This window comes from Thamnophis sirtalis, unplaced genomic scaffold, assembly GCF_051295495.1.
Source record: "Thamnophis sirtalis isolate CommonGarterSnake01/CBP01778 unplaced genomic scaffold, rThaSir2_p1.2 scaffold_3, whole genome shotgun sequence".
Lineage (NCBI taxonomy): Eukaryota > Metazoa > Chordata > Lepidosauria > Squamata > Natricidae > Thamnophis > Thamnophis sirtalis.
In genome coordinates, this window is record NW_028261383.1 from 158,316,988 (window position 1) to 158,342,903 (window position 25,916).

At 40.1% G+C, this 25,916-nt stretch overlaps 2 protein-coding genes across 4 annotated transcripts; one reads left to right on the top strand and one right to left on the bottom strand.

The window, feature by feature from the left end:
- Positions 1 to 1,469: 1,469 nt before the first annotated feature.
- Positions 1,470 to 5,777, bottom strand: LOC106552270 (uncharacterized). The gene is made up of 3 exons (XM_014070497.2): positions 5,549 to 5,777; positions 3,407 to 3,514; positions 1,470 to 2,844 (listed from the first exon to the last, which is right to left on the bottom strand). Exons 2-3 carry the CDS (start codon positions 3,480 to 3,482, stop codon positions 2,018 to 2,020), a joined length of 903 nt encoding a protein of 300 aa, XP_013925972.2. The 5' UTR covers positions 3,483 to 3,514; positions 5,549 to 5,777; the 3' UTR covers positions 1,470 to 2,017.
- Positions 5,778 to 11,285: 5,508 nt separating this feature from the next.
- ASB8 (ankyrin repeat and SOCS box containing 8) lies at positions 11,286 to 25,504 on the top strand. 3 transcript variants are annotated; one of them, XM_014070503.2, is made up of 4 exons: positions 11,286 to 11,396; positions 15,983 to 16,143; positions 21,471 to 21,575; positions 22,836 to 25,504. In XM_014070503.2, the coding sequence occupies exons 2-4, from the start codon at positions 16,027 to 16,029 to the stop codon at positions 23,463 to 23,465; spliced, it is 852 nt and encodes a 283-aa protein (XP_013925978.1). In that variant the 5' UTR covers positions 11,286 to 11,396; positions 15,983 to 16,026; the 3' UTR covers positions 23,466 to 25,504. The 3 variants fall into 3 exon arrangements, with proteins under 3 accessions (XP_013925978.1, XP_087566694.1, XP_087566695.1); XM_087710568.1 differs by having other exon boundaries at positions 11,389 to 11,490; XM_087710569.1 differs by lacking the exon at positions 11,286 to 11,396 and adding an exon at positions 11,834 to 13,584.
- The last annotated feature ends 412 nt before the right edge of the window (positions 25,505 to 25,916 follow it).

The window sequence follows — 25,916 nt, forward strand, 5'->3', positions numbered from 1 at the left end:
TCTAACTGCTATTGCTATTTTGTAAAACAACCCCATGAGGTAGGATGGGCTAAGAGAGTAAGTGGCCCAACATCATTCATCTGGTTTTCATACCTAAGGTACGACTAGAACTTACAGGACAAATGGGCAATAGTGCCCTCCTCATTTACTTAGCCAAACCTGTATTAGGTAGAATGAGCCAATCTGAAAGTATTTCCTTCCTCAGAATTAAACTGTAGTTCATTTCCTGGTTATCTGCTACTTTACTACCAGACTATTTCATCCTGCCTTTTTTTTAAAAAAAAAAGCATTCCACTTTTGTCCAGAACTCTACTATCTGGGGCACTGTACTGCCTCTCAAATCCCGACATGGGGTTTCACTGCAGGGACACAAAATATTTTGAATACAAACAGTTTGAGCTCAAGATGGGTTATCTTCACTTTGGTGGATGCTTTCCAAGTGGGATCCTGTGGTTTGAACACCAGGTTTTGGACACTGGTTTTTATATTTCCAGTTTTTATATTTCCTCATTTCAAAAGGGAAATCATAGCTCTGTTTTGCAATTTTCCTCTGAACTTGAGCAATACAGGTTCTTAAGTCTGAAAAAAAAATGTTCAAGGGTGATAAGCAGGGAAAATGGTTGCTGTTTTCTTAGAACATCCATTCTAAAAATAGCGATAGCACTTAAGACTTATATCCCGCTTCATTCACAGTGCTTTACAGCCTTCTCTAAGTGGTTTACAGAGTCAACATATTGCCCCTGACAATCTGGGTCCTCATTTTTACCCACCTCAGAAAGGTGGAATGCTGAGTGAATCTTGAACCAGTAAGAGTCAGACTGCTGAATTGTTGGCAATTGGCAGTCAGCAGAATTAGGCTGCAATATTGCATTCTGACTACTGCGCAACCACGGCTTTCTCTTAACTTTATAAATTCACACTACCTCTCTTTTAACTTTATAAATTCATAGCTACAGGTAAGAACCTTTCATTTAATATCTTAATACTGACAATTTCCATCAAAGCTTAAATATATATTCTAGTATTGCAAGTCAATACTTTTGAAATTGTCAACAATTTATCTCATTATAGTTTCCTCCCACTAATTTTTGATAGTTAGACTGGATCTTTTGCTCAATATCGAACTGCCAAGCTCTGGAGACATGATCTCCTGAGGGAAACAAAAAGACAAAGCCGCATTAAACTTTAGGTTGGTTTAAGTCACTTGAAACTTGGAAAGTATTAGGAACCATTCCTGCTCTCAAGAAAAGTTCTTTAAAAAAGGCCAAATATTTTGTAGTGCATATCTGTTTGATATTTCTACTTAATACAGTAGCCCCCACAATCATAATTTAGGTATTCTTCTGCTGTGTGCCTCCACCTTTTCAGCAATGTAGATCTATTGTCTATTCAATGTTTGGTCCATCTTCCATTACTGACACACTATGCCTCATTTTCTACTGAAAAGATCATCATAAGGAAACTAAGAGTGAAAGCAACTGAGAAAACACTTTATTGCACAAAATGGGTTTCAATCCTTTGATTCCTCCACTCTTCAGTGCCCTCATCCCCCCCCCACTTCACATATCTTTCCAAACAAAAATAACTCAAAGGTACTTCCTTATTCATTTTTACTCTTTGAAGTCTCAATAAATCTTAGATTGACTGAAGATCAGGTTTCTTCTCCCGCCTTCTCAAAAATTCTTATGGCTTCTAACTAAAAACTTTATTTACAGTAACAGCCTACTAGTTCTCAGATGTGAGAACTATTTTTTCATCTTGCCTCAGAAGGCAGATTAAGATCTGGACACAATTTTTCTTCCAACAAATGACCAGAGTCCTGAGCTCCAAGGTGAATTTCCTGCCTCCTCCCCTTCTTGCTACTCCCTTGTTGGATACACTGGCTCACATGGGGCCTTTGATCTAGGCAAGCGAGATCCAGGATGCGGAGTAACACTGGACTCCAAACTATCCTCAGTCTCCAGGCTACTAACCTGAACATCACTCAGAATTCACATCCCACCAGAGGGAGAAACCCTCAACGCACAAATATCGGTTTGTGCACTCGCTTGTGGCGGATAAGGGTAGTGCTCTTGGTGAAACATTCCCCACATTCCACACAGATGAAGGGCTCTGACGGGGTGGCCCCGTGATGGGCAACGCGATGGCGTTCTACTTCTGAAGGAGCCCGGAAGCGTTGTCCACATTCTGGACATGGGTGGCCAATGGGGGAGTCCGTGTCATGGCGCAAACGCTGGTGCTTGATCAGGCCAGCACTGTGTGCAAAGCCTCGGCCACATTCGGGGCAACGGAACGGTCGGGCCCCCGTATGTGTTCGGCGGTGCTTGGCCAGGTTCTTGCTTTGTGTGAAACTGCGACCACAATCTGCACAGGTGTAAGGCCGCTCTCCTGTGTGGATACGCTGGTGCTGGATCAGGTTGGAACTCCAGCTGAAGCTCTTGCCACAGTCACGGCAGACGTAAGGCTTCTCACCAGTGTGGGTGCGCCGGTGCTGCACAAGGTGCGAGTTCTGCGAGAAGCTCTTCCCGCAGTCAGTGCAAGTGCTGGGACGCTCACCAGTGTGTGTGCGCTGATGCCGTAGCAGTTTTGACCAATGGCTGAAACTCTTGCCACACTCGTTGCAAATAAAGGGGCGCTGCTTGCTGGATCGGGAGACCACACTGGTTGCTACAGTCATATCGCCCTCACCATAGTTGCCGGAGACTAACAGATTCCCCTGCCGTTCTAAAGGAGAGGCTTCCTGTTGTGAGCTTATCCTCCAGGTGGGTGGTCTGTTCTGTATTGTGGACTGGATGGCCTCATGCTTCAAGTCATCTTCACTCTTGCGCACCATGCCTCTGTCAGCTTTTGGGAGGGAGAAGGATTTTGTTCAGAAAGAGACCTGGGTTTTACAAAAAAAAGAACTCCCTGCCTCTTCTGCACAGGAGTTAGGAGTGGGGAATCTCTGGTCCTTGAGATACTACTCAATAATCACTTCCATCTCATCTACCCATGGTCCACACTGCCTGGAGTTGACTGAAAGAGCAACAAGACCTGGACAACTAAATGATCCCTATATCTGCTATATACGCCACTTTAAAAGTTTTTTAAAAATCACCTTTAAAAGATCAGGACAAAAACATTATATGGAATTTTGATTCCATTGAATTTAAAGCTAATAAACTTCACAGAAAGGCTAAAATTATTTGGCTGGAATAACAGAAACTAGCAAGACTAATAGAGCTGTCCCTCCTTTTCCTCCTCACAGTTCAGTGAATTTAGGGGGCATCTGCTTAAGCTGTTTCTGAAAGTTATTTAGATGTTATGGACTTAAAAAAACACGTTTCAGCCACCCTACTGCCTTGGCAATAGAATTTGAGTATCTTGGATCATGTCTCTTACTCTGTACAATGCCCCAGTTTCTCACCTATGTAGACTCTCCTTATGGTCCCACCGTTATCTGAGCCATGGATCTCTGCACTGCCAGGATCTTCATGCGCCATCTCAAAATGAGGATTTTCAAGTCAGAATGTATCTGAGAAAGAGAGGATGAGAGGGAGGGGGGAGAGAATTAGCCACAATCACTTGCTTCCTCTCCTATTGGGTAAAAGCTAGTCACTATTGATCAAATCCATTATATATATTTTGCCTCATTTCTGGGGTTCAAATCCAGTCTGGCAATGTACTTGTCCAAGCCAAAATACATCCTTGTATTTTGTCCAAGCCAAAACACACCCAATGTACTTGTCCAAGCCAAAATGCCTCCTTGACATACTGTATAAAGAATAGCTATTCTAGCATTTTAAACTTGATCTCCTTGATAACAAAGGAGATTTACACCATAGATGGACTAGTCACCAGTTAGCTCCTGAATTATAATTGACTTGTCCCTTTTATGCCATGGCAAATATGGGGACCAATTTAGCTTAATCTTATAGGCACCCCTGTCATTGATTTGAAAATCCAGGACCAATATGTTCAAAACAAATGCATGCTCTCATCAGCATCCTGTCATTACCTTGGCATCCCAAGGACTAGGGATATCACAAGTATTAGCTATCACTTCTCCAATTATAAGTATTATTTTTATTGTCATTGTACGTAAATACAAACAAATTGGTTATTTCAGTTCAGGGATACTTGATCATATGAAGCCACCAACCTTTCCCCACTACCCAGAGCAATATATTCTGTTCTGTTATTCTGTCTCTTTTTATGATCTAACCCACAGAGGCTGTGGCTTCCAAAATAATTAATTCAGCAAGAATGAGGAGTCTTCTCATTTTAACTCCCATGTATGCATAGTTGAGTTTTTGTTGTAAAACTATCTTAGCTTCTCTACACACAACTGGTTACGTTCAAACACAGCCAGTTTCAACAGCTTCTTTCAGCATGCTAACAAGCGAGAAAAAATATATTTATTTCCAAAAGATTGTGATTTCCCCAATGTTTACATGATTAACAATAACAAGACAAACATTGACCTGGTATAGTAAGCAATCTGGCTTCCACCTCTGCAGAAGTGCTTCTAAACCTCAGCTAGGGAATTCTGGGAGTTGAAGTCCACCTGTCTTAAAATTGCTGAGATGGAGAATCACTGCTCCACAGTATCTCTGAACTGAGAAAACATTTATTTCTCATTTATTTTTTTATCCATGGTAAAAGGCACAGAAGCTGTGCTAAAAAAGGATGAGGTGAGAGACAATGAACAAAATCTGGGTTCTCCTGGAAATCTTTTATTTTTAAGCTGTCAAAGAACACTCCCATCAAGTTCGCTGTTGCAATAAGCTTTGGTTTGCTTAATTAAAATTGATAACCAAGCCAAAGTTAGCTGGATTTACGCAAGTGTTTATACCATAAAATGTAATTTTGTAATCACAATAGCTGTATTTGCACAGGACTTAAAAACTAAATTTCATTATAGCTCAGGATTATCCCTTTTCTCTGTCGGTTTCCTATCTTTCAATCTCCATCCCCACTCCCAGACTTCCTTCTCCTGGTACGCTGCTCAAAGATTGCCCTGGAGGCTAAGGATTCATTCTCGCCTTCTTTATTCTAACCTTGCAACCCTTAACTTGGTGGAAGATGGGCTCTGGGGCTGGGCTCTTCAACCGCAACTTTCAAATGACAGCTTTCTCTGTTAACTCGGGGTGGCCATCTTGCGAGCAAAGCCTCATCGTTTGGGGCAGCGAAGCTACAAGCCCGCCGGGTAGTGCAGGGGTTGAAACGGTCGGAGCGTTGCCTAAACCGAGTGTCAAGCGTGGGCTTCATCGTTGGGAAAACCATCACAGTTTTCACCCAGGTCGAGGGGAGAAAAGGAGAGGGGTGGGTGGGTGGAATAAGGAAACTCTTCGTTCCAAGCTTGGCAGCAAGAAACGACCTCATCCCAACAAATAAGGCTGTCTTTTGCTACGAGACCGGGGTCCTGCCCTCGATCGGGCACTTACCGGGGAGCAAAGGAGGAGGTCATTGCAAAATATGCAACCTTGCTCCAAATGTTTTCCTACATTTGGATGCATCCAACCCCTTACTTATCCCACCCGCGCGGATTCCCCCAATCAAAACTCACTTTTGCCCGGGAGGAAGGAACCCCAGTCACGTCCCCGGGGCGCATAAGCACCGCGGGAAGAATCCAAGCCACCGCAAGCGACTCCACTAAAGCTCAACTCTCGGCTCTTGGGGGCTGCTGGAAACAGGAAGGTTCCCCGATTAATTTAACCCCCTATTCCTCCTCCTCCTCTCCGTTGTATTTCCTGGTGATCGCTAGGAGCAGAGAGGAACTAGGAGCTCTATGGTTGAAAGGGTGTGCGTGTGGCTTGCACGCTCTTTAAAAACGGGGGTGTAAACGAGGAGGTGGTCCAGCTCCCGGAGCTCCAGTTAATGATTTTTTTTAGGGAGGAGGTCAAGAAAGGGTTGGGTGACTTTCCGCTCTTCTCAGGCTGGATGCACATTGCAAGGCTGCCTGCGTGCATCCAAATTAGATTTGGAAGAGGATTATCTCAAGATTCCCGGATTGCAAATACGTAGCAAGGTTTGGGGGCGTTGGTAGCAAAATCGTTACCGAGAAAACGAGGGGTGCAGGCTGCACGAATCGTTCGTTCGGCGGAGAATCCCTGAGGATGAAACTGTTTTTTATGGGTGCATCGCTGGGGCTGAACGGCGGGGAATATGGCTCTAAATATGGCTCTTTCTATCACCCATCTCCTCCCATTTATGACTGTATGACTGTAACTTCGTTGCTTGTATCCTTACGATTTATATTGATATTGATTGTTTCCTGATTGCTTATTTGTACCCTATGGCTATCATTAAGTGTTGTACCTTATGATTCTGGACGAATGTATCTTTATGTGCACTGAGAGCATATCCACCAAAGACAAATTCCTTGTGTATCCAATAACACTTGGCCAATAAAGAATTCTATGTCTACGTCTTCTCTGAATGCAACGGTGGTGTAAATAGAAAGCAAAAAAAGAAAGTCCAAAGATAAACTAGCTTGTTGCACTTGCGTTTTTGTCTCGTGTGTTATTCGGGCCTTGTTAACTCGATTTACCGTTTCATATAACTTTCTGCAAGCTGTGTCCTTCCAGATCAACCCTAGATTAAGCATTAACCTAAATAAAGCATCTGCTTAGGGAACCAATGGAAATGAGGCATTATTGTGCTCTGCTTTTTCCCCTATCATTCTCTTAACTCTTGACTTTAGTTTTCAGTCTTTTTTTAGGTTTGCATTTTCTGCCATACTATAACAATCTTAACTAGCAATGCTTTAAAAGTGTTGAAATGTTGCCGTTTTTATTCTAGTTGTTAAATAATTTGCTTATATTGTTATTTAATGTTAAATGCTTTTTTAAAATTATATTTAATAAATTGGAGTTCAGGAGTTCAGCCTGGAAGAAAACTGAGTTTTTAATCTCTTCATTTCACCTTTGGCATTTACTGAAACTTTGTGTTTTGTCATTCAGAATTGGAAGGGCCAAGGGCTCTGTGGTTGAACTGTGTTTAGGGCATCAACTGACCTTAATCTGGCTGTGTTCCAGAATTATAGAATTCCATTCCTGCACTTGCCCAGCTAGTCTGAGCACTGGAGTAGAAATGTGACACAATTTCCCAAAGCAGTGGAAAATTTGGACGTTCAATGCTTTGCATACATTACAGGTGCAGTAGTCCTTCACTTACGACCACAGTTGAGCCCAACATTTCCTTGCTAAGTGAGACAGTTGTTAAGTGAATTTTGCCTCTTTTTATGACATTTATTGCCATAGTTGTTACTGCAGTGAATGACTGCAGTTAACCTAGTAACATACAGGTAGCCCTTGATTTACAACAGTTAATGACCATTTGAAGTTACAACCACACTGAAAAAACTGCCTTATGACCATTTTTCACATTTATGACCTTTGCATCATCCCCATGGGTCACATGATTTACATTTGCATGCCTGACAACTGACTCACATTTATGACGGTTGCCGTGTCCCTGGGGGCATTCAATCACCTTTTGCAACCTTCTGACAAGCAAAGTCAATGAGGAAACTAGATTCCGTTAACAACCGGGTTACTAATTTAACAACTGCAGTGATTCACTTAACAACTGTGGCAAGAAAAGTTGTAAAATGGGACAAAACTCACTATAAATTTCTCACTCAGCAACATAATTTTTGGGTTTAATTGTAGTCGGAAGTTGAGGACCACATGTGTTTATTAAATAAATGTAGTTTCCCCATTGACTTTGCTTGTCAGAAGGTGATCACATGACCCCAGCACATGGCAAACATTATAAATACATAGATTCCCTTCTGATCTTTAATTAAGGGTTGACAGATTTCTAATTTATTTTGTTTTTTACAGGAATTCTGTAACCAACAAACATCTACTTTCTGTCTCTCCATGTTCTAAATCAGTGTTTCTCAACCTTGGCAACTTGAAGATGTCCGGACTTCAACTTCCAGAATTCCCCAGCCAGCATTTGCTGGCTGGGGAATTCTGGGAGTTGAAGTCCGGACATCTTCAAGTTGCCAAGGTTGAGAAACACTGTTCTAAATAATGTAGCTGACCAATTAGATTTGGCCTTTGATTTTCCAGTAGTTACTTTCCCTACTGAACAGGTAGTTCTTGTCTTACAATTCATTTACTGACTGAAAAATGACTTATGACCATTTTTCACATTTACAACCATTGCAGCATCCTCATGGTCACATGATTAAAATTCAGAAGCTTGGCAACTGAGACATATTGTTGTGGCTCGGCAGGAGCCATTGGAGCTGCCGCCAGACTCCGACAGTGAGGTGGCTTATGAGTCGGCCTTGGAGGAGGTGGAGGACCCTGGACAGAGTGTCGACTCTGAGCAGGGCGAGGAGAGACTGGTTGGCCACCAGGTGGTGGCAGAGCATTGGATCAAAGGGAATGTTCCTGAAAGCATTTGGGAGTTGTATCAGGATGCATGCAGGGTTAGGTCTACTCAGCGTAAAGAACAAAGGAGTAACTACAGGAGATGATTGCGAGCAGCTGTTGCTCATTGGGTTCCTATAAAGAGACTGCTGGTGCCATGCCCTGGTGGCAGAAGTCAACGTTCAGTTCCTGTTCTAGTGATGGTTCTTGTTTGCGTTCACAACCCGAGAGAAGCCAACTTGGATAAGTGGTTTTGAGATAAGAGAATCCAGTTTTGCAATTTGTTATGTGTTATAGGACTTTTGCCAGAGCTATTATCTTTGTTTATTTGGGCTTGCAGCCAACAGGAGCTTGGACTGATTAAAAGAAACCTTTTGAGTTACGTGGCTTTTGGCTTTTATTCCTGGATGGGGAAAGGGGGGGTCAGAACACATATTTATGATGGTTGCAGTGTCTTGGGGTGATGGGATTCCCTTTTGCGACCTTCTAACAAGATCAATGGGGAAGCCAGATCCACTTAGCAACCGTGTGACTAGCAACTACAGTTATTCACTTAACAGCTGTGGCAAACAAGGTCGTAAAATGGGGCAAAATTAACTTAAGTGTCTCACTTAGCAACAGAAACGTTGGGCTCAATTGTGATTGCAAAGTCCAGCACTACCTGTATTGTATTTCATGTACAGAACATCTGTAACCCTCCTGTTTTTTAATCTTCGTGGATCCTACCAATTTTGATGACTATGGCCTAAATTTGTCTCCCACTAGTATCCTGTCTAAATTAAATTCACAATCAGCGCCATGTCCCAGTTAATATCAACTGCTGGGAAATAAATGATGTGAGCTAATATCTTTCAGGGTGATTATATGCTTCATGAAAAGTATCCAGCCAGTCATTGGAATTAATGTTAGGTGGGGCAAAATTGATGTTTTGTCTGATCTAGCAGGACTGTTCTGATGTCCTAAACGTTGTTACTGCAGTTCTAGTTTCCATTATGTTGATCTTAAGAGACGCCCCGTAGGGATGATGGGTATCTTAACACCTGAAGTACCTATATTTTCACCAGATTGGGACAGCCTGCTTCGGTCAGATATAAATCATTTGTAAACTGCTGTTCTGACTTGCAGGTTTGCAGGATGTAATCTTTCTGTCTCATAGTGATTTATTCAGTTTGAGCTGCTCTCGCCTATTTGGCATCCTATTCATTTGTTTTAATTAATTCTCTAAGCTGCTTCTTATGAGATAAACATTGCTTGCAGGTTAGAGTTCTAAGGGCCATGATGTTGCCTAATTGGGTAATTGTTTGCAAATAACAAAGCTTGGAGAGCACCAAGGATTTCACAGTGCTGTGAATTGCTGACTGTCAGAAGAGGAATAAAAAGATGGCATTTCTTGCCACTTAATGGTTGGTTACCTGAATAAGAATGAATTGCAAAAGAAGTTAAAAAGAAAAAAAACCCTGAGGCAATTTTATTTTAATCCATTATAGATTTCTAATCTACAGGATCTAACCTACAATTTTTTATGGAGTGTCAATAAATCTTGTCACTTTTTGATCTCTTTTTCTGTTCCTTGTTCCAACAAACGACAGTTCCCCCTCTCTGCATGCAATGAAATGGGCTGAGATGTATTAAATCTTACGTTATTATAAATTGGCCAGTTTTTAAGATGCCTCAGGACTTTTTCAACCTAAGGAGACAGGTAAATGTACTACTTACAAGTTAAAACAAAACAAAACCGGACAACACTATTCCTTCCCCCATTCATCTTATATTCGTTTTAAGATTTTTCATCAATTTTTTGATTTGCAGCAAATTCTATATTAGACATGAACTGAAAGAAGTGGCAGAAAAAGTATCAGAGGTCATCTAACAATTGTCTAGAAGTTGCAATTTAGCTAAGCCATAAACTAGTTGACAAGCCAAATATTTGGGTTGTTGTAAGGTGGGCTTCTGCCAGCCTAGCAGTTCAAAAGCAAAAATGCAAGTAGAAAAATAGGAACCACCTTTAGTGGGAGGGTAACAGCGTTCCATGCACCTTTGGCATTTAGTCATGCCAGCCACATGACCGCAGCGTTGTCTTCGGACAGCGCTGGCTCTTGGGCTTTGAAACCAAGATGAGCACCGGCCCCTAGAGTCGGGAACGACTAGCACATATATGCGAGGGGAACTTTTACCTTTAAGATGGGCAGCTAATAAATTTTACAAAATATAGATGGGGGGAGGGGAGCAGGCAGACAGACAGAACCAAATGACTGGGCTAAACCAAAATATTGAATTGGTTTAATGTTAGCACGTTTGGTGAATTAGGTCTTAAATTGCTTGCTCAGCCTGAATCTAAAAACTAAGCCACAAGAGTGTTCCACTGAATCCAATGCCACTTCCAAACCAGTGTTTCCTAAAATGCGGTCCAAAAATCCCATGGGGGTTCTACATCAACATTATTTGCCAGCATATGTTGAAAAACAATGCAATATTAAATTCCGATGAAACCATTGTGAGAAGCAGCAGTGGCACCAAAACCATCGATTTTAAATTTTATTACAGTAAATATCAATATGAAACATGTAAAGAAAAGTTCTTTTGGAATTTTTCCACATTACGCATGCAAACGAAAAAACATTTTTTGTGGGGGGGGGGACTCCTCCATAATTTCCCCCAAAGGGGGTGGAGTGTTAAGAACCCTGTTCTAGGCAGACCCATCTCGAGCACGATTGCCGCCACAACAACAGCGAAAACCACCTCGAAGTTCCCCCGCGAATCAAGAAACATAGCTGAAGCCCTCTCAAAGGAGGATTGGGAGAAGGAGCGGCGGAGGGCGGGACTTGCGTGCCATTCGCTGGAAATGATTGGAAGATATTTGAGAAAAGGGACGGCTTTTGCTAGATGAGAGGCGCGACAACTTGTTGGCTCGTGTCGCGGGTTTTCGGGAAGTCGGTCGCTCTAGCTGTCCATTGTCCGTGATTTCCGGTCGCGGAGGGTCCAACTTCCGAGCAGCTGTGGGCGCGCTGTCACGTCGGCGCCAAGTTGGTGAGTTCGGCGGAGAGTGACGTGGTGGCTGGGCTGTTGTTGCGCCCTCCGGGGGAGTCCTTTGCTCGACGGAAGCAAGCTTCCCGGGCGATAGGTGAGGCCGACCGTGTTGAGGGGCGAAGGGAGAAAGCGGGGGTCCGTCTCTTTGGGGGAGGGGGGCAACTTCCGGCAGCGCTTCCGAGCTAGCCTGCCTCCCCTCCCCCCATCCCCCTGACCAACCTCCCTCCACACGTGCTGGATTACTGTTTTGTTTTGTTTTTATCTCCAGCTAATCTGGCAGGGGGTAATCTGTCGTGTCTTCTTCGGGTTGGGAGGATGGATCCCTTTGGATCACGACCCCCCCCCCAACACGTAATCTTGTTTCTTGTCTCCTTTGATCCAAACGGTGACATTAAAAATAAACGTTCCTACATTTAGTTGTAACTTGGATGTCTGTCCTCTGTGTCAGTAAGGTAGGAATGTGTATGTGTGTGTACTGACGCAGAGGACAGGCATCCTCTGTGTTTTATTTATACACACACACACTTATTTGTAACTTGGATGCCTGTCCTCTGTGTCTATGTCTGTTTATCTATCTATCCATATACACCCACACACAGAAGATTAGGTTGCTGGTAGCTGTTTGAAAAGCAAGAGAGACTCCTGTCCTTGGGCAGAATGACAGCTGTTCCCTATTTGTATTGTGTGCACAAGGGAGGAGTTCATTCCCTCTGTAAAATGTAAAAGGCTGTGCTCTGTTGCTTTCTTTGGCAATAACACTGTAGGTGAAGAAACCTGTTAGTCTGTGGTAACCAGAAATCAGGAGTCTGATAAAATACCCTTTCAGACTAATGCATTTTAAGATAACCTTTAATATCATCTTTTAAGTACAGTGGCCCACATTAAAAATGAAATGTTGCCCGCTCTCAAAAGAAAGTATATAGCTACCTATACACATACTTATACACATATACACATGTTAATGAATTTTGCTAGTCTGAAAAGATGCTGAAGTGTTACAAGAGACCTGTTTCTTGATTATCATAGACTAATACCAATATTCTGTGACTCTTGTGTCTAGCAATTTTGGATGAAGTGGAAATCCATAAAATTTAGGAGCTAACATAGATACAAATGGACATCCTTTTGCTAACCAAGTGCCAACAATGTGACATTTTGAAAAGACTGAAAGAACCCTCTGTTGTACAGCCTACATATTGCAGAGACTGCAGCCAAAAATTATGCTGTTTTTTTCCAAGAAAATTCCTAGACTATCTTATCAACTTTGTTTAGAGCAAGCAAAAACTAATCTCCACTGTCTTAAAATTGTTAGCTGAAAAGCTGCTCCCAGAATTTTGATTAGTTTGTTATGACTGCTTTCTGGGATGGGTCCCCCCCCCACACTTTTTAATCTAGCCTATAGCCCTGGGATTTCCTTGTGGTCTCCCATCCAAATAATAGACAAGTGTGATTCTGGTAAGTGTATTTGCTAGGTGCTGCTATCTTGTTTCAGAACTGGACTTAGTGGAAAAAACTATTATCCCACCTCTTTTCCCGCCAATTTGTTTTGTCTGCCACAGAAGGCTACTAAGATACTTTTAAAATGAGAACTGCCTGTGTTATTTCACAAAATGATAGTGTTAAAGCAAACTGCATCTGTAAAGTTAATTAACACTTGGAGATAAGACACAACATTTTCGGAAGAGCTTCCTCAAGTTAGAAGTTAACTGAAATGTTTGCGTACTTTCCACGTGGCTGGGAATGACAGATGTATTCAAAACATAGAAAGCTACCTTTTTTTTAGAAAGTTCTACTTGGCTTTTAAAAAGTGTTCTTTTATTTTTTGGAGGTGGGCTGATTCTGATAGACCAGCAGAACCCAGAAATCATCTTGTCCTAAGGTTACCCAGCTAAAATGCAAAAGTACAGTGATTTTAGTAGAGATGCAGGTTGTTATGTAACAACTTGTGATTGGCATGGCTGTTTGACAGAAAAAGGCAGCCTTGTATATTGAGACAGAAGAAATGTTTTTCCTTAGAGTACCTTGCAGCCATTTTGTTGATGCAAGTAGGAACACTCAGCCATCCTGGAGACAGTCCAGATTTCTTGTTTATTAATTTCTTGTGAGCTTGCTAATGGTTGTCTTGCAAGTTCTGTTTCAGCTCATTCCTAATTGGAGGCAACGACAATCTCCTGATTGTGTTTACCAGGCATGTACATTAATACTCTTTCCCTCCCCCTATCTTGTTTATCATATTGTATTATCTTTGTTATTTCGTTCTTTGTATGGTTTGTTGCAGCATAAAACGAAATGTTCTTTTCTGACATTATTGCAATGATCTGGGTGGCAGCATCATACTGAATTTAAAAATGGTCTGGTGCTACCAAATGTTTCACCTTCCTTGCAGCATAAAAAAGGAAAAAAAAACAATGTGGTGTGATGGCTGCATTACAATGATTATAATTACAGCTTCAAGGATTGTTTACATGCAAACTGTCAATTTGTGAGCATCATTTGTTGCTCAAGTCTCCAAATAGAAGAATTAAATTGTTCATTTGCATGCTTTATTATAAGGTTTTTTAAAAAATATATGTTCCCCAACACTGGAAATTTTTAAGAGGATGTTGGATAGCCATTTGTCTGAACCGGTATAGGGTTTCCTGCCTAGGCAGGGGGTTGGACTAGAAGACCTCCAAGGTCCCTTCCAACTCTGTTATTGCATTGTATTGTATGTGCATAATTTTGTATTTATTTATTCTTTCATGATTATGTAGTACATATTGGAGGTAGTGACCCTTTGAGAGTTGTATGCAATGGAAATTCATTTTAATGTGTGCTGATTGGTGTACATTCAAAGTGACAATAAAGTTATTCTAAATTATTCTAAGTCTTTAAAATTTAGACTTTAAAAACAAGAATGGAATCAGAAGTACAATATGCTTTAGAATGTGGTCAAAGTAGTAACTCTGTAACTGAGGGAACACTTGCATTTTAAGTGATGTGCTTGAGTCCAAATTCCAAAAATTATGAATAGAAACAAGAAGTTTGAAATGCAAATGTCAATCATAGAATATAAATAGTCTCCAGTGAAGCATCATTGTTTTTAAGAGGAACAAATCATCCAAATGACCCTTTTCCAGGTCTGTTGATCTTGCTGGCTAAAAATTCTATAATTTTTAATCCAATACATTTATTGTAGCATTTTGTTTTTAAAAGCTTAAAATACCAATTGATTCCTGGTGATTATATGAATAAAAAACATGTGGTATTTTGGTACAGAATACTTATGGTTCGTCAGCATCTTTTTTGAGATGTTTGCCTAGTTTACAAACTTGATATTCCATAATGATGTCCTGTCCTACTAGCCTTCAAAGCAGAGTTTTTCCGTAGAGATTTACAACAGTAAAAAATACACATTTTAGTCTATAGTAGTAATTGAAATGCAATATATTAACAGTGAAAACACAGTCAGTAAACATGCATTTAAAATATTGTAGTAAATGGTAAATATATTATAAGGCTTGGGGAAGTAAAGTAATTTTGCTTGGTGCTAGAAAGTTTCTAAAGTTAGAACCAGGTATGCTTCACTGTGATACAGAAGATATTCTTACCATTGAGAAGATCCACTGCCAGGCAACCAGTTGTCAGATTTTAGCCTGAGAAGGCAACTACCGTAGGACTTTCAAAACTGGACTCTAAAGTTGCTGATAGGAATATATATATGAAAAGATTCAGACTGTGATCCCAAACGTGGGAAGACTTTTAAAGGTTAGTTTGAAGACCTTGAATTGAGACTGGAAATGAGTTGGCAGCCTGTGAAGGGCGTAACGCAAACAGTTAAGCTTCTGTGACTGTATTTTGTACGAATTGATGTTTCAGAATGGTCTCTAAGGATAGTAGGATTAGGATTTATTTCATTTATATGCCGCCCTTTTCCCCGAAGGGGACTCAGGGCGGCTCACAACTCAGTCAGGGAAAGGAGGTACAAACAGGGGATAAAAAGACAACAAACAATACACAATTTAAAAACACACAATTCCCAATTCAGTAATCTAGTCAAGTCTCTGTTGAGTTGAGTTCATCTCCTGGTGTCCTTATAGAGACCTTTCTTAGCAACAGTTTTGAAGTAGTTTTCCAATGTCATCTACTGGGATTTATTTATTTTCTCAATCTATACCTAAGGTTTCTTGTCAATCTCCTATGGAATCTGTCTGCTTGCCTGCTTACCTATTCAGCTGTGAGATTAGTAATAACCAAATCTGATCCTACATAGCTTTCACTAGTTCAGTTAGGTAGGTTATGAAGTGTAGAACATCTTTATCATCTCTTAATAATTCTCTAATGTCTGTCAGTACCATCTGATTATCTGAATGGATTAATTTGGAAGATACTATGCTTTAGTTGTACATCTACCAGGTAAGTTTGAGCCACCTCCTAAATTTCAGGTTGTTCTTGATTAATTTTTCTTCACCATCAAAGGTTAATGAATGCAACTATCTGATGATATTTTTAATGTTATTACTATGTATCTTGCTGGGATTTCTACATATGCTTTTTAAAAAAAAATGTATTTTTAAAAAGTTTTTCTTTTGTGTGTGCTTCTTTAGGCAACTTGGAGCATGTAAAGTAATCAAGGAAACTGAACTTCAGTATGTGGTATATTATGCAGAGCATCCAGAGTAAATATTCTTTGTCAGAGCGCTTGATCCGGACTATAGCAGCCATCCGATCTTTCCCGCATGACAATGTTGAAGACCTAATAAGAAGGGTAGGTGAAAAAAACCTAAGACAAACTTTTAGTTGCTTTTTTAAAAGGTTCTTGGAATGTTTACAAGGTCTAGGAGACCGAATCTGACTTTACGTGTGTTGGTTGCAGTTTTAAGTAATGATACCTTTGGAGTTACTTAAAATCCCCTGTTGCTTCCTCCTAAATTAAATTTATCAGGTTTGATAGAGAATGTAGACCCATCCTTTTCAAATGCAGTTAATACAGGTGGTGCTTCACTTACAGTCATTTCTTTAGTGATCGTTTAAAGTTACAACAGCACTGAAAATATAATAAGAGAAAAAGAAAAAACACAAAAGGAACAAAGCACAAAAATACCTGCATTATAAAAAATATAACAAATGCTTAAAAAGTGAAAAAATTCAATAAAAATACATAGTATGTCATTGAAATAGTAAGAGTTACAATTCTATGTATAATTATCTAATAAAACATGCAAGTAAATACACGCGCACACACAGTTATAGTAAATACGTAGGTCTGTGTGTGTATATAAAATTCCTGTCTCACCCTTTGGGGTGATGTATGCCATCCTATGCATATTTCTATAGTTACATAAGTGTATTCTATTTCTAATACTCTTATATAACTACAAACGCTTCAACCTAATGTATTTTATATAAGCCAGTCCCATATTTCATTATATCTATCTATACAAAGTGTACTGTATGTCTACAGGGAATCCATAAGTAGCAAGTATAATGAGGACTTTGTTCCTTCAGTAAATGGGGCCATAAATTTATCATTCCATTATTGTAGTATCAGTCTGGACACACAGAATCCATTTATTATGTCCTGTTGTCAAATTGCATGAACTAGATTTATAATTCAAGAGAATATTATCCTCTGAAAGCTCGAGCTTCTCTCATCGGGCTCATTTATTGCCAAATATTAAATACTGGAAGCCGATGATTAGTGTTAACTTTCCAAGTTTGGCAACTTGGAATATATATCTGCAGCTTTGGTTCGATGGATAGTATTATGATCTAAATACAGGAGACTTCAAGTATCTCTGGAAACAATTGTAGTTAGAAAGCTATGGAATGGAATGTTTACAAGCAAAAATATTTGATCCTTTTTCCCACTGGCTTTTTGGGGAAAGCAACATTAAAAATTGAGAAAAAGATTGTGATATGGAAAGATTGGACGAAAATAGAGATTTGACTTTAGGCCAGTTGATACCACGATAAGGATGAATGTGCTAAGAAATAAATATCTATCAAATGTAACTCAATGGCAATATTTACAACTGCTGTACATTTGTTAATGTTGTTTGGCCCAGACCTTTTTTCAGTATTTACTAGAACAACTAGTTAAAATATTTTAACACTAAAAAGACTACTGTTAGTTTCTATAGATTTGGTTATCAATAAATCAATTTAATATACAGATATTAAAAGATGACTGGAATAAAGACTTATATTGTAGATTCCATATTACCTTAGATAATTAGAGAGTGTCTTCTATTCCAAGAGCGTTAGCAGACATTAAACTACAATTTATACAACAAAGAATAATATTTAGAATTTATTAGAAGACATTAAGTTGAGATAACAGTAGTTTTTAAACCGCAGTTGATTTCGGTGCAATGTGGGAAGAAGACTTTAAATAGCCTTCTTTAACCTGGTTGCATCAGATAGTCATGCTGATAGGAATTTCTGGGGATTGTGGTCTCAATCCTGGAAGACATTGTGGTGGAAGCTCACGTTAGCCCTCTTGCAAGAGGGCAATGTAACCTTGGGTTGTGAAGTATGCCACTCTAGGCAAGAAGTGTGAATAAACTGAGAACTGAGTGAGAGACACAGCAGCAGATAAGACAATGTATAGCTGTAACATTTAATACCATATCTTAAATTTGGTAGTTCTTTAAGGAGTTGCTGGATTTCTAGCGTAATCATGTGCGTCACAGTTCAGGAAATGGTGGGAAAACACACTAAAAATAATACCACTTCGTTTTCTGAATCGATTTGCATAATGCCTAATATTGTAAAGTTTGGTTTTTAACTTTCTCCTGGGAGAAAGAGTTTGTCATGGAATTAGCAGCTCCAGAATTGGCATGGAAACCGCTTCCCTCTGTATTATGGTCCAAACTCTGTTCTGATTTCCTACTGTTGTCACTGCAGTATACCGCCACTCAGCAGTAGGAAACGGTCATCATGACCCTTCCTTCCACTTCTGTGTAAGAGAAAAGGGAATATAGAAGATGTTGCCTCCAAAAAGGCAGCAGCTATGTAAGGAGACATTATATGATCTTTCTCAAGCGGGTAGAAATGTGCTTGTTTTGAAAAGAAGATACTTCTTACAAGTTTATAGTAATACTATGATCTGTGCAACTACATTTTAAAATTTTTTTAAAAAAATCTGTATGTATTGACAAAATTCCAAGAATTGTTCCAATTGCGGAGATCAAATTGGCTGGTCACCGTCTATTACTCACAAATTCAGCTGCAATAGTATTTCTAAACTACTTTTCAATCTATCAAGGGCCCCAAAAGAAACTACAATTCAATAATGCAATAATGCAAATGATCCAAATTGAAATTAAAATCTGTCAGAAGCATGGCAAAACACTGTATTTCTAGTTACTCGCCTAAAACTCACTGGAGATGAACTCACTCCCTCAAAAATATTACATTTGAAGAGCTAGTATAGAAAAGGTATAGTCTTATAAACTCATGAATGTTCCCCAGTTGAGTGACTTCCAGGACAGTAATTTCTCATTTGATGTCTTCCATATACACTAGAACTGTTTCCTGTCTGCATTACCTTTCCAAGCTGCAGTCCTCAGATCTTGGAGATTATCTTGTTGGGGGAAAAAACTGCATTGAAGAATGCTTGGGGAGGATTTTTAAATAATTTCCATAATGCTTGTCATACAGGCATGGTTCTATAAAACAGCGAGTTAAAGGAACGTCACTTATTTCAGTTAGAAAGGAGACAGTTTATAGTATTTTTATGCATGTTTTTCAAGCTTCTGCAAGCCTGATATTTTTTTTTCTTCAAAAGTTTTGAATACTTCTGTGTCAAATTGCAATAGTCAAGCAGTTTCCAATTACACAGCTCTTGGTGGGGCTGTGATGCTTGATTGATACTGTCAGCTGCTTTGCTACATAAGTTGTTTTGTAGCTAGTCTGCAGTCAGGGAGCTATGGTGAGTCAAGATTGACTCAAAGGTACCAAAAAAGAAAAGACCTTTCCTCTCCTGATACTGTCTAAATTTAGTACACGATTATAATCCATAGAAAATGTGCTGGTATAGCTCAGAATTTCTGCCATTGCGCAGTTCATCCAGAGCAAGGGTGTCAAACTCAAGGCTCGTGGCCCTCCTGAACTCCATTTTCACTGGCAGAGGGTTGTAGGAGATTGTCACAGCCAGAAACGACGCTCAGAAGCCCATTTTTACTGACAGAGTGCTCGGGCCACCACAGGCGTTCTGACACGAGTGATGTCGAGCTGGCCACCCCCACCCCTGAGGTTAAACACAAACCTGATGTGGCCCTTAGTGAAATCGAATTTGGCACCCCTGATCTATGGCAAAGTTGAAGAAGGCTGGTTTAGTATATTGGAGTATTCCCCCCCCCCCCCCCAATTTGTATGTCTTCCAAATGCATGGAGGCTTAGAATTCTTAGCAAGGGCAATGGGATTCTGAAGTTAGAAGTCTGTAGATCTCGAAAATTCAGAGATTTGAATATCAGAAAATCATGATCTTGTCCTACGAACCTCTACATTTCTTGTATTTCTCTACTAATTCCTGTTTGTCTTTTACAAGTAGAAAATAAATAAATAAAAGCTTTAGTTTTACAATTCCTGTAGATCTTCATGCAAAACTTTCTGCTGGTTTCCTGAAAAGTGTAAAGTTCTTGAAAGATCTATCCCTGATACTGTCCCACCTAGTACTATACAGTATTCTTCCGATTGAATGGAAGATGGTACTAGCAGCAGTAATCTGAATTTCTTTTGCTTCTCTTACTCTAGTTGGTACTTTCCTTTCTCATTCACTTTGTCCATTTCTGTGGAGTCCTTCCTCCACTTTTAAATTCACAGTCTGGCTCCTCTCACATTAGAAAGAGAAGAATAGTATTCTATGAGCATCCTTCCTGTCCAATGTGCTGAGCAGAGAATTCAAAGGATGGGTTAACTCTGCCTTTTTGCCCAGAGACAGTGCTTTTAAGCTTTGCAGCCATGCCTCTCCAGTTTTTGACTCAGTCTTAGCCCAAGAGAGACATTTTAAAGAAAGCTCTTCTGAGCAAAACGGCAAGGAGTTAACTTCTTTTTCCCGGGGACTGATCTAAGACTGTCAGAGAATTGCTTTAGAAAGGCAACATGTGGAATTTCATCGGGAGGGAAAATGTTCTGGTCATGCATGCAATTTTTTTATGAATAGAAAGTCTTTTTAAAGCAAACCGGGAGAAAGGAGAATACCTTCTGGGATGTCCTGATTTGGGATTAGATTCTAATTTCTAAAACTAGAATTGGATTGGTAGGAGAGGGAATGGATGTTCTGTAATTCTCTAGACATGTACAGTCTCTTTTTTCTAGGGGATGAGGTATAGGTATTGTTTTAATTGGAGGTGGGGGAAATCATACAGCAATTTGTGATGGAAGAGCTAGACTGAAATTCATTAATTTTTCCCCCTCTAAATTATAATCTAAATAAGAAAGAAATAAGAAATAAGTTGAGAGCTGGTAATTAAAGCATCAGACTAGAAACAAAGAACTGAACTTTAGTTCTGCTTTAAACATGAAGCCAGCTGGGTCACCTTGGACCAGTCACTTTCTCATGTCCTTAGGAAGAAGGAAGCAAGGGCAGCCCACTTCTGAAAACCTTTACCAAGAAAATTGCCAGCTCCTGTCAAGGCAAACTCTGAGAACAGAACATGATTGAATGGAAGGGTTAGAAACAGAAAAGAAACAAGTTCTAATTAACCAAGCTAAGTTGTAAATCTATTGACAGTGCATCCTGTAAAAATTTAAAGACAATCCTGGTTTTTATTTTCCTAGCTATCTTAAACAGAAGAACCAGACCTTGTTGAATATGTCATAGTTGAATATCTGTCAAATCACCACTATGACATTCCTATTTTTGAAATGTTGAGACAATAGAAAATTAGCAATAAACACAAGGAGCCTGATGGTAAACTAGCTTTTTAATTTCAGTTTGGGTATTTCAGTTCATAAATTAAATTGCCTTAATCACTCCTGCTTTTAAATGGCAAGTTGATCGTGTAAAGGTCTTATAATGATTATAGCTATGTGGATTAGAAGTATATGATAAGTATCCTTCATTTGTTTCTCCTCTGTTCTTCCAGGGAGCAGATGTCAACTGTATGCATGGTACACTGAAACCATTGCACTGTGCTTGCATGGTGGCTGATGCAGATTGCATTGAGCTGCTGTTGGAAAAAGGAGCTCAGGTAAGAAGTAGCAGAAACCTTTTTAAAAACAAATTCAGGAAACCAATTAATCCAGTGGTTATAATTAGATTTATAAAATACTTTAATGGGATTTATCAAATACTTAATAGTGTAAGATTGGAGGGTATTTGATAGTGCTGTTGCCGGTTCTGAGGTTGAAAAATATTATATATTCTCAAAGGCAAAAACTGGGTTCTGAATAACAATACTTTGCCCTGTTGTATCTAAGGAGGATGTATATTTCAGAATCTCATATTCTCTTGAGATTTGTATCGCACCCATTGTTTTCAAATAGTGCTTTTGTTTTTTGTCACTTAATTCTGTTGTCACAGAATTTTGTGTTTTAGTTTTCTCATCTGTTGTATTATGAATTAGTGAATTGGCTTCCATAATTAAGGAGAAAGCTTAATTCAACATCAGTTATTAGATCTAGAAAATTTCTTTATAATGAGAGAAAACACAGACATACACCAATTTGAATGTGCAAAAAAAAATCATTGACTTCAAAATACATTATAAAAATACTGGGACATCTCAGCCTCTTAAGAGACCAATTGTATCACACAAATCACATCCTTTTGTGGAACCAGAGACAGGGAATTTAAGAACCACCTAGGCTAGATTAAGGCAAGGATTAATGCCTCCTGGTGTTAATATCTAGTCAGACGCCCCTACATAGAGCAATAATGAGATTGGCATAAATCATTGAGAATAGTGACCTATCAGAAAGATCCTATTTCTAAACTTATAGACAGGATACCACAGTAATTTCTTTGCAGATTTTTGAGGTTTGATCCAGATTAAGTAGTCAAGAAAGAAGATCTGTATTTTGAGAAAGACTGCTATACTGTACAAAGTGATGGAGAGTTCAGTCCTAATGGAAGCTTGAACTGAATGAAGGATTCCTCTATCCCTGTCATGGCGAGCCTATAGCACGCGTGCAGGAAGTGGCACGCAGAGCCATCACCATCCGTCACCCATTGCTCTTCCAGGTTCTGGCACTGGTCTCTGTGCACACATGCATGCCAGAAACAGGAAGACCAGGTGACCACCACGCATGCACATGCTGAAAACCAGAGGCTCAGCTTCCCTGCACGAACATGCATGCTGGGGAACTGCTGTTCCAGTTTCCAGTGGCCCACGTGCACTCCCAAAGTTCACCAACACTGCTCTATCCCATTTTTGAATTTATTGGTCATTTTTTTTATAGCTCTTGATCACACTGAAAGCCTCTTCCCCCTCCTCCTCCTGTTTTTTCAGGTCAATGCCCTTGATGGCTACAATCGAACAGCCCTTCATTATGCAGCTGAGAAAGACGAGACTTGTGTGGAGATCCTTTTGGAATACGGGGCAAATCCCAATGCACTGGATGGCAATAAGGACACCCCACTGCATTGGGCTGCCTTTAAAAACAATGCCGAATGTGTCCGAACACTTTTGGAAAGCGGGGCCTTTGTCAATGCTCTGGATTATAATAACGACACCCCTCTGAGCTGGGCAGCAATGAAGGGCAACCTGGAGTGTGTCAGCATCCTCCTGGAGTACGGAGCTGAGGTCCGGATAGTCAATATGAAGGGGCAGACCCCAATTTCAAGGTTAGTTGCCCTGCTGGTCAGAGGACTTGGCACCGAGAGGGAAGATTCCTGCTTCGATCTCCTTCACAGAGCCGTTGGACACTTCGAATTGAGGAAAAACGGTGCAATGCCACGCGAGGTTATGCGAGATCAGCAGCTTTGTGAAAAGCTGACCATGCTATGCTCTGTCCCAGGCACATTAAAGACGCTCTCGCGCTATGCTGTGCGCCACAGCCTGGGTATGCAGTTCCTACCAGACGCAGTGAAGGAACTGCCTCTGCCAGAATCTTTGAAAGAATATGTCTTGCTTAAATGAAGGCTTCCTCTTTTTTTTCATAGGATTGTATTAACCACCACATTGGGGAGCCACGGTGTACCTGGCCTTTCATCTTTGCGGTAGTAGCATCAGTACAAAATAGATTTTACAGATGTAGCTCCAGGAGTCAAAAGCTGGTGTGACATCTGTGGTTTTGTCCAGTGTTTTCCCTTAGCTTCTTCATTTGCTATAGTATCCTTCTGACCTTTCTTTAGTGAAGGAGGCTAGGAAAGGACTGCTGGCTTCTTATGGCCAGAAGGCCAAAGTGAAGCAAACCTATGTTCCATCTCCTGAAGAGGACCACTTCCTAAATTCAGGATTTGACTTCTGTTCTCTGTGAAACATTCACAGAGCCAGTTGTCTCCTAGCACTGCAAAACTGAGGTGGCTGAAGAATGAAAACATTTCTTCCTTTAAACTCATTACAGGCATCAAAGCATTTGAGTAATCCAGTCTTCCTCTTAGTTTTAGGCTTCACTAAGACAGGCCGTCCATGAATTTCATTTTTTTTTTTTGTTTATTGATAAATGATTCCCTTTCAGGAATGTAATGGCTTAATGAATCTGAATAAAGAAATCCCAGTGAGCTGATCAGCTCCTGTAGAGATTAAGGGCTGTTCTCTTTTACATTAGCTCCTTTGAGATTCTCGCATCCAGCTGCAGAGATGCTCAGAATTGCAAAAGCTCTTTTGGAAAAGCAAGAACATAGCATCCCAGCACTTTGGGGAACCAAAGCCAAAAAGGTTCTTCAGAGTGGGTGTGGATATGCATTTGGCCATTCTACTTCTTAAAACAGCCACATGATTCCAGAGAGTACCGATTTGCATTAAGGAAATGCAAATTGGGCTGGATTTAAGCGCACAATTGATGTGTCTTTAACTAAAATGCATAATTCTTCAGGTTTGCTTGGCTAGGGAGAGCCCAGGAAAAGACCCTGGTTTGTTAAGGAGAGGCGCTGCCAAGAGTCATGTGCATGCCAATGTGTGTGTGCGCATCCTTTCTCCAGGGCATCATTTGGTTTTAGGATCTTGAGTGCTGCACATTGTTAATTTGGATCATCTGTTCTTGTTGCTTTAGACCATCTATTTATATCACAGAAAAAAGTGATAGAAATCTAAGGAGATGATGAAGTGTGTTGCTTCAGCCTGGGTGAGGAATTTGTGACAAGATAAGGAGATGGGCTGGGTGAGGAAGGATCAAAAGTCCTACAATAAAAAAAGATGTGGTGTTTTTTTAAACTCATTTGTTTACAGTACTGATTTGTATGTGTGATCATAAAAAGTAACGTTCAGGATCAGGCTGACAGAAACCTGTAGCTGGATTAGCTCTCTACTCTCACCTCATCACGACCATCGGTAGAAACTGTTGTCCTAGCAGAGGAAATTGAAAAAAGTAACTCAGTGATGCTGGTTCTGGAGGCATACTAATGATCATGGGAGTTTTGTATCTTGCATAGGGATGAGGAAATCTTTCTGCCGATGATGTATGAACTTACATATTTTATTCACTGTTTTAAAGCTTTCCAGAATGTTCTTTCACTTCCTGTACTTTGCAGCTCCAGACAAAGCTACTAGGCTCATATTGAGCCTAGCAACAATGGAACTGTCTAATATAGTCAGCTTCTGGTTTTCCAGCACATTTTTTATTATTGTACAGTTCTAGTGTGCCCAAGCGAAGAAATGCCAAAGAAAGTATTCATTTTTGAAAAAGTTAAGGCATCTTTTTAAATGTTTCAATGGGTTTCCCCATTGGACACAAGTTAAAATATACTATTCTTGCCATGCAATTATGTTTGTAATTCTCTTATTTTGTGGCAGGCTTCTGTTGCTTCCATTGCCTTGATCTGTTTTAATCAAAATTAAAAATTGGGGGGGGGGGGGAGAAGTCAAATTTATTAAGGTCTATATCTGCCATTTCTTAGAAGGTTGATCACTGTAAAGTTGCAGACATGTAAAATTGCACGTGTGTTTCTTTCACAAATAATTATCTTGGTTCAGACAAATGAAGCAGCATCCTTATGAATGCAGGAGAGCTGAGAATACCCCCCCTCCCAATTCCCCCTTTAGACATCTGGAGCTTTAAGTTCCAAGACCGTCACTGAGCAAGTGCAGTGGCCTGGGTGTGTGGGCATTGTAATTACAACCACTGTTTTATCTGCTATTCAGTTTCAGAAAGGGAATTGTAATTTCTGACAATAAGCCTTTTTTGGGGGGGCTATTCTCCCAAGATTGGAGTATTGGCTCTCACATTGATTCCTGGAGCGTCTCCTATCTGCTCAGGATAGTATCCTGGCTTCCATTTTGAAGAAAGGGAGATGGGAATTAGAACCCTAAACAGCCATCTTGAAAATTAGGCAATGTGGGAATAACTATATTAATTGTCAAAATGTATTCTATGATTCTGGACTGTGGAATCTTCTTGATATGAACAGAGCCATCATTCTCTTCTAGATG

What these genes read in the sequence shown, in the direction of transcription:
- ASB8 (XM_014070503.2), top strand. Translation starts at nt 16,027, where the DNA reads ATGTGGTATATTATGCAGAGCATCCAGAGTAAATATTCTTTGTCAGAG. An exon ending in TTGAAGACCTAATAAGAAGG is followed by an intron (nt 16,144 to 21,470) that starts GTAGGTGAAAAA and finishes CTGTTCTTCCAG; the next exon opens with GGAGCAGATGTCAACTGTAT. An exon ending in TGTTGGAAAAAGGAGCTCAG is followed by an intron (nt 21,576 to 22,835) that starts GTAAGAAGTAGC and finishes CTGTTTTTTCAG; the next exon opens with GTCAATGCCCTTGATGGCTA.
- LOC106552270 (XM_014070497.2), bottom strand. Translation starts at nt 3,482, where the DNA reads ATGGCGCATGAAGATCCTGGCAGTGCAGAGATCCATGGCTCAGATAAC. An exon ending in CATAAGGAGAGTCTACATAG is followed by an intron (nt 2,845 to 3,406) that starts GTGAGAAACTGG and finishes CCCTCCCAAAAG; the next exon opens with CTGACAGAGGCATGGTGCGC.